This window comes from Cololabis saira, chromosome 7 (genome assembly GCF_033807715.1).
Source record: "Cololabis saira isolate AMF1-May2022 chromosome 7, fColSai1.1, whole genome shotgun sequence".
Lineage (NCBI taxonomy): Eukaryota > Metazoa > Chordata > Actinopteri > Beloniformes > Belonidae > Cololabis > Cololabis saira.
In genome coordinates, this window is record NC_084593.1 from 41,759,036 (window position 1) to 41,770,587 (window position 11,552).

Consider the following 11,552-nt stretch of genomic DNA (forward strand, 5'->3'; position numbering starts at 1 on the left):
GCACCTGCACCGCGGCTTTAGAAGAACATTTTTTCACAATTTTTCCTACTGTACTTATTCAATTTTTTCAATCATCTTTAATTTTCTCCCGTTCAAATCCAATTTATCGGGTCGTGTCACGGCGGGGCTGATCTCTGCAATTTGAAGCCTTGTATAATAATTGTAAAAAAAATAAATAAAAAAGTTGCTACTTCACGGATTTCACTTATCACGGGTTATTTCTGGAACGTAACCCCAGAGAAACGAGTGATAACTGTATTGTACTTAGCTCCCTCTCAGTGTCTGACCCGTCCCCTCCTCTGACCCCAGCACGCCGGCAACATCAAGGAGGCGGCGCGGTGGATGGACGAGGCCCAGGCGCTGGACACCGCCGACCGCTTCATCAACTCCAAGTGTGCCAAGTACATGCTGAAGGCCGGCCTCATCAAGGAGGCCGAGGAGATGTGCTCCAAGTTCACACGGGTAAATAATGCACCTCACATCAAGTTTTAATTATTTATTCATTTTATTTAGCCTTTGTTTAACTAGGTTAGTCCCAGTGAGATCAGGGGTCTCTTTTACAAGGAGGACCCGGCCAAGATAGCAGCAACACAGTTACAGAATTAAAAGATAAAAAACAAACAAATAAATTAATTACATAAGGACATAATTAATTAAAACACTTAACAGTCTGAACTCCACTGTTTTCATCAGAGCTTTAAATTCAGTCACAGGTGTGAGGTTTAGTAAATGCACTTTGGATTGAAGTTTATTCCAAGCATCTGGTGCTGAAAACCTAAAAGCTTTATTCCCAAATTCCGTTCTTATTTTTGGAACAACCAAATGTACGGATGAGTATCAGGGCCATGCAGGAGAAAAAATATTTGAGAGGGGAAGTTTTTTTTTTATTGTGAACGAGAAAAAAGTTCAAATGTCGAGATTAATGAAGTACAATTTCAAGAACAAAGTCGAAATTTCGTGAATAAAGTCGAAATTTCACCTTTTTTCCTCAACATTTCAAATTTATTCACAAAATTTTGACTTTTTTCTCAGGTTGTACTTCAACATTAATCTCGACATTTCGACATTTTTCTCGACATTTCGACTTTTTTCCTCTTAAGTGCATAATAAAAAAAAAAATCTTCCTCCTAAATTATTTTATTTTTCTCCTGCCTTGCCCTAATACTCTTCGTACAAATGCAAAATGGTCATTGAGCGGAGATTGCAACCTCCTTGTTTCCATGTTAAAAGAGAAGATAAATAAGAATGAATTTTACCAGAATGGCTTTAACTGCGTAGTTCACCTTAAAGATCCCATCAGCTATAATGAGGCCAGCATTGTGGGACCTTCCAGATGTGCCTGGTCCTTTCCCATGTTTGTATCTGAGCAGCTCTGCTGTCCAGACGTCTGCAGCCGCTGACGCAGGTGTGTGTCGGTGTGTGTGTTTCAGGAGGGAACATCTGCCGTGGAGAACCTGAATGAGATGCAGTGCATGTGGTTCCAGACGGAGTGTGCCCTGGCGTACAAGGACCTCAATAAGTTTGGGGACGCCCTGAAGAAGTGCCACGAGATTGAGAGGGTGAGTTTATGGTGTGTTGAGGATTTCCAGCTGGCTCGCTGTTGCCCTGGATTCACACTGGAAGCGTCAGTAACATCCTGTGGAGGCTCAGCCTGCAGTGGGCGGGGCTAAAGCTGCGCTGCAGAACTAGAGGAACAAAGTGTATATAGTCTACATATATATATATATTAGGGCTGCAGCTATCGAATATTTTAGTAATCGAGTATTCTACTGAAAATTCCATCGATTAATCGAGTAATTGGATAAAACATATTTGTTTAGTTAAAGAGCAATTATAAATATACATAAGATGTTAGATGTTAATTGACATCAAGACTAAATTATATAATCCAGTAGGTTCATGGCTGTGCATTTAAAAACCCTGAACTTACAACAGTCGACCAAATTCACTGCCTTCACTCAAAAAACTAAGGATCTTACAAAGAAATGTTCTTATTTCTAACCTAAAAATGCCATTACACCTGATATCAGACATCACTTAAAATTTTAAGTGTTTTCCCACGTGTTTCAATTGAACTTTCATTTGTGTCAAGCAAATTTTAAGTTGTAGTTAAGTTTTAAGTTAGAGTTTTGGCAGTGTTCAAAATAAAATTATGAGCCCTGCTGTATTGGAGCACATTAGGCACCAGTGCTGCTTGTTTTATCCATGAATGACTACAGAGATAAAATGAAATGAAAACTACCCAGTTAGCTTTATTACGTTTTTATTTTTCTGACATTTTCTGCCTTTTCTTTTAGTTAAAACTGTAGCGGGAACAGATGTTTATATACCGGGTAAAGGCTGATTTATGGTTCCACGTTACAACAACGCAGAATGGTGCGCGTCGCTGCGTACCCTACGCCATACCCTACGCCGCAGCCGTGGCACCGCCAGCCGGACCGCCGCTCTCCACCCTCGCCGGAGAGCACCGTAGACTCTGCGTCGATTTAACGCGGAACAATAATTTTGGCTTTAGAGGGGGAACATAGAGAACGGACCAGAAGAATATAGCGTGGATTAAAAATAAAAGTTAAGCACTGAACTACATTAGTCTCCCGTCTGGGCCATTGCAGACTGCCTGAGCATGGAATGTTACTAAAACCAAACATACCCGCCGCCTCTTTCTCCCCCCTTTAATGTGCGCAGCGCATGGATGTACGGCGCAGCGTCAGCCTGTTGTGTCGCATTAAATGTGGTCCGGGCGTAATACGAGGCTTTGAGCTGGTGAAATTAAACGAAAAAAAATAATAAATTAAACGATTCCTCGAGGCAGAGAAAATTCCTCAATCATTTTTTGTAATCGAATTACTCGAATTATTCGAGGAATCGTTTCAGCCCTAATATATATCTATGTATAGCTGCACATCTTCGGTTTCCCATTTCACCATGGATCACACTTTGGGAAGCCTTCATTATATTTCAGCGTTATTTCCACGTAGATAAGAGTGAGTTTGATGATCCTTAACCAGGTTGGTCCTGGATCAACATCAACCATCATCGTTGGTCCCGGTGAAGCTGCAGTCTATCTGTGGTGAACACTGACACACCGGGTCGGAGTAGATTTGGTCATGATGTGTGATTAACATCATGACTGTGTGATATTAACTGTGTGATTAATAAGCACGGTTTTAAATTATTTTGAATTTAATTAGCAAATAAAGTCGTTGGGACCATCCAGCTCCTCAACCATCAGTTACGTGTTTCACGTGATCAGTTCAGGTAAAAACGGCATTAAAATCAGCAAAAGTGTCAGTTTACTAGATGAAATATATTAATTCCTGATAAAATAAGTGTGTTAGCTTTCATAGACAATGAATGGCAGCCGGAGGCCTGTGGTGCTTCCAGAGTGAATCCAGGGTTACGAACACCAGCATGGCTCTGACCCAGTTGATTCAGGCAGACGTGGGTCAGTCCCGACGCTCGCGGAGTCCTGGTCCGTCATGTTCCAGCCTTCCTCACCTGCTCAGTGAGCACCTGGCACCGTTTCCTTCTGTGCTCGTGATATTTCTGGAAATAGTAAATTGCTTTCCTGACTGAAGCATTTCTGTGTGAATTGCTTGTTTTCTTCCTGATGTTTGAAGAGGCAGCTGTCTGTGTCCTTGCATGGGAGGGATTATGTAACAGGATAACATGTTCCCATCATGCCGCCATGCCTTTGGGGCTTTCTAAATCCCCCAGTGTAGGATTTGGTGATGACCGTCCTCCTGCTAGCTGTAGATGGAAAGTAGAGCCTGGTTTCTTCATCCCGCTCCGCTGTATTTTTGACCATTACAACCCGCAACATGTGTGTTCCACTCCCGCCAGCTCCCGCAGTGTTTATATCCACTCCTGCAAAACTGCATTGATTTTGTGTCTTCTCTCGTCCCACAAGAGAAATGTCCTGGACAAATCTATCTTATTTAATGTTAACATGATCATTGTGGAACTTGATGGATGATAGAGGGAATGTGCATGACGTCACAGATGCGACTTCTCAGCAGGTTACGCTGATGGAGTGTCAGAAAGACTGAGTGTCGGAAAGACTGAGTGTCGGAAAGACTGAGTGTCGGAAAGACTGAGTGTCGGAAAGACTGAGTGTCGGAAAGACTGAGTGTCAGAAAGACTGAGTGTCAGAAAGACTGAGTGTCAGAAAGACTGAGTGTCAGAAAGACTGAGTGTCAGAAAGACTGAGTGGCAGAAAGACTGAGTGGCAGAAAGACTGAGTGGCTGGATTCCAGGCACCGAAACGTGGATTTGAGGTTCCCATTTTGTATCAGGTAATGTTGGATTTTCGGGTAGCTAACGTTAAACGGTCAAATCATAAAGTTCGGTGTCCTCATCACTTTAATTTCTACAACAAATCCTGCCTTGAAGTCGGACCAAGCGTCAAGACTTTTGTAAAGCCTTCAAGCTTTGCTTCGTGTATTTCCCCGGCGTAGAAAATTAAGTACATATAAATATCAGGAAACTGGATTTGTGGCCAAATATTAATGTCCATGGACCACTGGTTCTTGGGGAAACTGTACCAAATATTAATGTCCATGGACCACTGGTTCTTGGTAACTGTACCAAATATTAATGTCCATGGACCACTGGTTCTTGGGGAAACTGTACCAAATATTAATGTCCATGGACCACTGGTTCTTCAGGTAACTGTACAGGTCACTGTTAAGTCCAACTGACGCTAATTTAAGCCGATAATCAGCTGTTATCTCGTCTTCTCCACTAGTTGCAGCTGTTTTTGTTGATGTTTTGCCACTCAGTGCGAGTAAGGGGGCTGGTCCAGTGGGGAAGTGACGTCAATGCAGACCCTCTATAGACAGTTCATAGGTCACCTGACAGAAAGTTAGATGCAAATCCATCATTGCACAAGCTATTTCACCTTTCGTACACGCATCAATTATGTGATTGAGGTTATAGCAACGAGAGTAGCTGTGAGTGGCTCAAATAAGACATAAATAACATAAAATAAACAATGTTAACGAATTAAACTAATTAATTTAATAAATGAATCACTTGGCCATTGCATATCTGTGGAGGAAGAGAATGCTGCTGACCGACTGAGGTCCCAATCCCTGCGTCTCTTCCAAGATGCTCCACAGACACTAAACGCAGTTTCTCCAAATATCTGACTGGCCTTGCTTTGTCTTTGTTTTGTTTTGTTTTGGCGGGGCGGCAGTAGCTCAGGTGGCAGAGCGGGTCGTCCAATGATCGGAAGGTCGGCGGTTTGAATCCCGCTCGGTCCCAGTTTGCTGTCGTAGTGTCCTTGGGCAAGATACCTTACCCACCTTGCCCTGTGTGAATGTGTATGAATGTTGGTGGTGGTTGGAGGGGCCGTTTGGCGTGATATGCAGCCACGCTTCTGTCAGTCTGCAGGGCAGCTGTGGCTACAAAAGTAGCTACCACCATATTATTGTTATTATTATTATTATTATTATTATTATTATTATTATTGTAAAGACCTTATTTGAGGTTTATTTTCCACGTCACTGATGTCCACCTTGTTGCTAGGCTACATCCTGATCCCGCAGTGTTTTTTTTAGCCGCCCGCAGCAAAGTTCAAACTGCCGGCTCCTGCCAGATTGACGTTGGGTCCCGCGGGACCCGATCCCAGTGCAGCCCTCTACTACTATACTGGAAAGTGAGTCCTGGTTGGTCCCAGAAACGTCTAACTAACGTAATGTCCTCTTTGCTCTCCTGCAGCATTTCGTGGAGATCACCGACGACCAGTTTGACTTCCACACCTACTGCATGAGGAAGATGACGCTGCGCTCCTACGTGGACCTGCTGAAGCTGGAGGACGTGCTGCGGCAGCATCCCTTCTACTACAAAGCTGCTCGGACGGCCATCCAGATCTACCTGGCCCTGCACGACAAGCCCCTAACGGACGACAACAAGGAGAGCCAGGCAGACACCGGTCAGACACGTCCTCCTGTCCTCCCTCATAGTTTTATAGTTGAATTTACTCATAAAAGTCGGGATCCCACTTTCAGTTTTGGCGCTTTGACTCAGCTTGGCCTGGTTTCTTTTCCACTACAATCATCACCTGGAGCAGAAGTAGGAGGTTGGAGTGAAGCTGCTGTGACGTATTTGATTGTGTATCTAAATGAAAAAGACAACAACACTAAAGATGTAGAACCTGGAGGAGATGATAGATGTGCTGCTGGGTCTGTGACTTGTGTTTGATATCAAGTTAAAAACGAGAGAGAGAGAAGTTTCAAGCAGCGACGCTTTTTATTTTCTTTTGTTTGTCTCGGCGCTGCTGAAAAGTCAGCTGGAGCCGTGAGCAGCTATGAAGAGACAGAGCTCCTGGTAGATCTGATCGTTCCTTATCGCCCGTCTACATCCCTTTTTAATTCTCTCCTCAGCACCAGGTTTATGAACATCTGCACCTCAGAGTTGGATCATGAAACAGACTTTTGCTGCCGTTGCTGGTGGAATAAAATGAACAAGAATCCGTCAGAGTCTCTTTCTCTGATTTCCTCCTCCTGACTCAGACGTCTGACTCCAACCCCCCGACCAATCGGTGGCCTGTAGAGTGATGATGTCAGATACAGCCGACTCAGCCGCTTAGAACCTCGGCAGAATAGTTACAGAAAAGTATCAACTCGGCACGTTAGACCCCTAGTGGGAAAGAACCAAGGTGAGGCGAGTCGGTCTGAGTAGGTACTAGTGGAAAAACACCATTGGTCCGTGCAGTTTTCCCCAGGTGATGGTTTCCAGGTGCATGTTGGTTCTGCTTCGTGCTCTGCACCCTGACGGTCACCACGTTCTGCCATAGAACGTGGTGTTGGTGTTGGCTTCTCTGCATGTCCTGGTACCGGACGGCTTTGCAGAGAAGTAGATTACTGCGGCGTCTGTTGCACGAGTCACACATGTTGCCGTGCCGACAGGACCCTCCGGCGCCGTTTTTACCGCCGTGGTGTTTGTTCACAAAGCAACACGGTGCTCCCTCGTTTCAGTGTTCCCACCTACGGAGCCGCGTATCTGCATGTCCTGTACGACGACTGTCTGCATCCTTCCATGTGGTCACCTCTGTGTTCTGTCCCTGCAGAGAATCTGACAGACAAAGAGCTGAAGAAGCTACGCAACAAGCAGCGGAGAGCCCAGAAGAAGGCTCAGCTAGAGGAGGAGAAGAAGAACGCCGAGAAGGAGAAGCAGCTCAAGAACCAGAAGAAGAAGAAAGAGGACGACGATGAGGAAATAGGGGGGCCAAAAGAGGAGCTAATACCAGAGAAACTGGCCAAGGTAGGTGTCCCCGTCGGCATGGGGGGGGAGGACCGCTCAGCAGGGCTGAAGGGTCACAGCTCTGTCCTCTCGTCCTCTCACCAGCCGGACAACCCCTTAGAGGAGGCCGTCAAGTTCCTCATCCCCCTCAAGAACCTGGTGCGCAACAAGCTGGAGACTCACCTGCTGGCCTTCGAGATCTACTTCAGGAAAGGTGAGACCCATCACGGCCTCTGACCTGCTGCTGGGCCGAGGGGCTTCCTCAGCACCATCGTTTAGGAACACGTAGTAAAGGTTGAGCAGACCAGGCCTGTGTTGAAAAGATTGATTTTCCCATTGTAAATCCATTCTCATATTAATTCCTAAAAATCTAAAGTCTAAAGATCAATTCTTTTTTTAATTTCTTTTTTTTTTTTTATCATAACATTCCAACTTTTGGTATTTTTTTGTTTATGCCCAAAAGAGGAATGTTTTGTTGGACAAGAGAATAACTTGTGCCATGTTTTTGCCTTTAAGTATGTTTAAAGGTTCTAATTGCTTAAATTGTCTGTTTCATTACTTTATATACTGTCTTGGGGTTACATTTGCATAAAATGCTAAAAACCAAATTCTCAAAAATTAAAAACCGAAATAGACCGAAAATGGAAAAAAATAAAAACGGAATGCGGGAAAAAATAAAACCGATTTGATCCGTCTCTGTTTCCTCCCTGGATCTGTTTGACAATTCTGACCCACGATGTTTCTGAAAGCAGTTCTATCAGCATTCTGGGAGCTGATTGGTCCTTACAGCATCATTAGCTGCAATACTTGCTGTTGAATCTCAATATAATACTAGTATTAATATTTTGCATAACTACAGTCATATAATTCAGGCAACAGCTCAAAAAACAGTTTTAATAACACTAACCCAAATCAATATCGGAATCTGATCGATTAAAATCTGGATAATCGATGTAATTGGATTGGATCCCCAGCCCTAACATGAACTGTTGTTCCTGCAGAGAAGTACCTGCTGATGCTGCAGGCCATAAAGAGGGCCGTGGCCATCGAACCCTCCGACCCCTGGCTGCACCAGTGCTTAGTGCGCTTCTTCAAGGGAGGTGAGCAAAGCCCCCGCCGGGGGGACGCTGGGGGAGGGAGAGGTTCCCAGGGGCTCGGGTCCCAGGGTACGTGCGTGCTAGAGCTTCACCGGGTTGTCTGTCTGCAGTGAGCGAGAGCGCCGACCTGGCCAAGCCTGTGAGGACGGTGCTGAACCAGGAGATCTCCAGGCTGTTTGGAGAGAGCAACCCCCAGAGCTTCAACAAGAACTTCCTGAGCCAACACTCCAGCTCCATCCCCCACCGGCTGGCAGGTACACACACACACACACACACACACACACACACACACACACACACACACACACACACGCTCATACAGCCCCTTCAGCTGCATATGTTATGCTGGATTCACACTGAAAGCATCAAAAATGGCCTGTGGAGGCTCGGGATGCCTCCATCGCGCTGTTGCCAACACCTCCTTGGCCTCTGACCCCTCTCACAGGCGCTTTCATAGACAATGAATGGCGCCTGTGATGCTTTCAGTGTGAATCCAGGGTTAACCTTCAGGTAAGCACAAGTCTGCCTGGTTTGTAGAGCAATTTCTTTTTTTAAGTTCAGCATTCTCTTTAAAGATATCTGGCGCCATCTAGCGTTGTGAATGGGTATAACGTCTAAACCCCGAATGTAAAGCCTGGATTATGGTTCTGCGTTAAACCAAAGCAGAGCACATGCCGTCACTGTGACGCCGTCGTGAACCTTCGGACTTCTCCGTCACTCCATTCCTCCGCGGTGCAATACCCCCATGACCGCTAATTCGCAATCTTTTCCTGAATGGTTTATCTGGCTTTTCCGGTCACAGTGAATCAAAGCGATAAGGACAACTATTGTGCAAAAAACCAAAACAAAAAAAATCACACACACACGAAGAAAAGAACGCTGAAAGTTCATGACTGCTTCATGAACTGGAACCGGAAATGCGTTGCTACCAAGCGAACCAATCACAGCCCTCTGGGTCTGCGTTGGTCTGCGACCTCTCGACGCGTAGTTACATTTTGTGGGAGGTGCACGTCAGTGACGGAGTGGCGTGCGCCGTGGGGTGCGTGGTTACAGCCTTGAGACGACCCCCACTCTTTCAGTCTTATTTCAATGCAAAAAACACCGTCCTATATTCCGGCCAATGCGGTACTTTCTACTAGGGGTGTAACAATATATCGTGCCATGAAATTTCGCGATACAAAAATGTCACAATACGTGTCGTGGAGGTGACAGAGTGTATCGCGATATTGGGTTATTATTAATCTATTGTGTTGACTAGAAACGCGCATCCGACCACGACCGCGGCCGGACCGCGCGGACCAAAATCTTCCTCCGCTCAGAATAAACTAGTCCCGTTTTTCGGTCCCGTTTTGAGGTCTGAACCTTTACTTATGTAAGTCTGGTGTAAAGTTAAGCCTTACCTTATTAAATTAAACCTTTTTGGGGTCATGAGTAGGATAAACACGGAGACAACTTCTGCTGAGTTCCAGTGTACTTCAATGTCCGCTCAACAGCGTAGGATTTTAGAACATCAACACAGCACCTAGTGCTGTATCACTCCGCCCAATCTAAAACATACTAATCACTACAGAAACTGACTAGTGTCATTATAGTCCCTGATTTACAGAATATATAAAGAATATATTTATAAAATAATGAACCCTGAATTACCAAAATAACCTTCTTAACAAAAATACATCTCCTCTTACACTTATAAGGTGAGCATGAATCAATCTTTTTTATGATGTAAAATTGTATGTATTTATTTACTTGTATTTATTTATTTAATTTTAGTTGTTAAATTTCTGGAAAAGAAAAAAGTCAAATCATACATGAGAGAAACTATTCAGTTTGTGGCAAAATATTTGTACTTGTATGAAACTGAAGATCATAATGCAAACCTGACATTTACTTTTAGTTCAGTTTGTGGAAAATGGTTGGCCTGGCTTTCTCTTTAAAACTTAAACAGTTATAAAGTAATACAAACTGTAACAATAGGGCAAATGCACAGTATTATGTTGTATTTTGTGTCTTTCAAATAAAAGAAAATGTCCTCATGACTACCTCATTCAAGGTTGTTAAAAAAATAATATATCGTATCGTATCGTTATCGTGACCTCAATATCGTGTATCGTACCGTATCGTGAGATTAGTGTATCGTTACACCCCTACTTTCTACGCAGTTTGAGGAGTTTCAGCATCATCTCCACCTGAAAGTCTTACAAATAAAACACATCTGTCAACTGGTCGAACAAAACTGTACTTTTATTTTTATTTTTACAAGCTAACGCTGAATTTAGCGCAAGAAAATGCAAACTTGTGTTTTTTCTCTTCACAACGGTGTCAGCATCCCTTAATCCCGCAGGTTCCACACTAGCTTCACGTTGTGTCTCGTTTCTGCCTGTAACGTGTATTTTTTCTGCTTGTAACGTGTCTTGTTTCTGCTCCAGCCGCTAAAATGATGGTATACCTGGAGCCCTCCTCCGATAAGATGGCCTGTGAAATCGCGACGGCCCTGGACGAGTCTCTGTCTGGAAGGAGCATCCAGGTCTGAGGTCTTGACGTCTTAACTCCTCCAGCTTCCTGTTAGCACCTTTCACTCTAACACCTTGTGCACGTGTGTGTGTTTCCGCTGCAGATCTGCACCGAGGTTCTGGACGGCCTGCGCGACGGGCACCTGGGCGAGGCCCAGCAGAAGTCGGCCGACGCCTACTGGGCCAGCTGCCACAAGGTGTACCCCTACTGCCTGGCCTTCATGCCCCCCGGCTACCAGGACAACAGCATCAGTGCCAACGGAGACCTGTCGGCAGGAGAGCACGACGACATGGGAAACGAGATGTGAGGTCCACAGGAGGAGGGGAGAGGGGAGGAGGAGGTGCGAGCACGCTGCCAGACGCCTTAGTACGCCAACAGAGCCATTTCTCCAGCGCCCACCCCCCCCTCTCCACCTCCCGGGCCACGTCCCCCACAATGCACTGATCTGGATGGACTGAGCACCGCAGGAGAGACGGGAAAGGGAATTGACACTTGGAAGAAGACAATGCCCATTTAACTTTTTTAAAACAACCGAGAAGCCTGTCCACGGTTTTTGTGTAACTGAAAGTACGGATATATAGAGTTCTGGGGAGGCGAGCAGGGATTCTGGGAAGAGTGGATATTGGCTGGCTGAGATGGCTGCTGTCAACACAGGCTAGGGTTTCTAGCGCTCCTGTGTTTTCACGCCACTGTCCT

General features: G+C 45.0%; 1 protein-coding gene across 1 annotated transcript in view; it reads left to right on the top strand.

Annotated features, from left to right (window-relative positions):
- naa15a (N-alpha-acetyltransferase 15, NatA auxiliary subunit a) overlaps positions 1-11,302 on the top strand; it is a 31,471-nt gene extending 20,169 nt beyond the window's left edge. The window contains exons 12-20 of the mRNA XM_061725917.1: positions 310-462; positions 1,431-1,559; positions 5,722-5,935; positions 7,073-7,266; positions 7,351-7,459; positions 8,247-8,345; positions 8,453-8,596; positions 10,772-10,869; positions 10,960-11,302. Of these exons, the coding sequence (XP_061581901.1) occupies positions 310-462; positions 1,431-1,559; positions 5,722-5,935; positions 7,073-7,266; positions 7,351-7,459; positions 8,247-8,345; positions 8,453-8,596; positions 10,772-10,869; positions 10,960-11,163 (1,344 nt within the window). The 3' untranslated portion in view covers positions 11,164-11,302. The remainder of the gene's footprint in view (positions 1-309; positions 463-1,430; positions 1,560-5,721; positions 5,936-7,072; positions 7,267-7,350; positions 7,460-8,246; positions 8,346-8,452; positions 8,597-10,771; positions 10,870-10,959) is intronic.
- Positions 11,303-11,552: the final 250 nt, after the last annotated feature.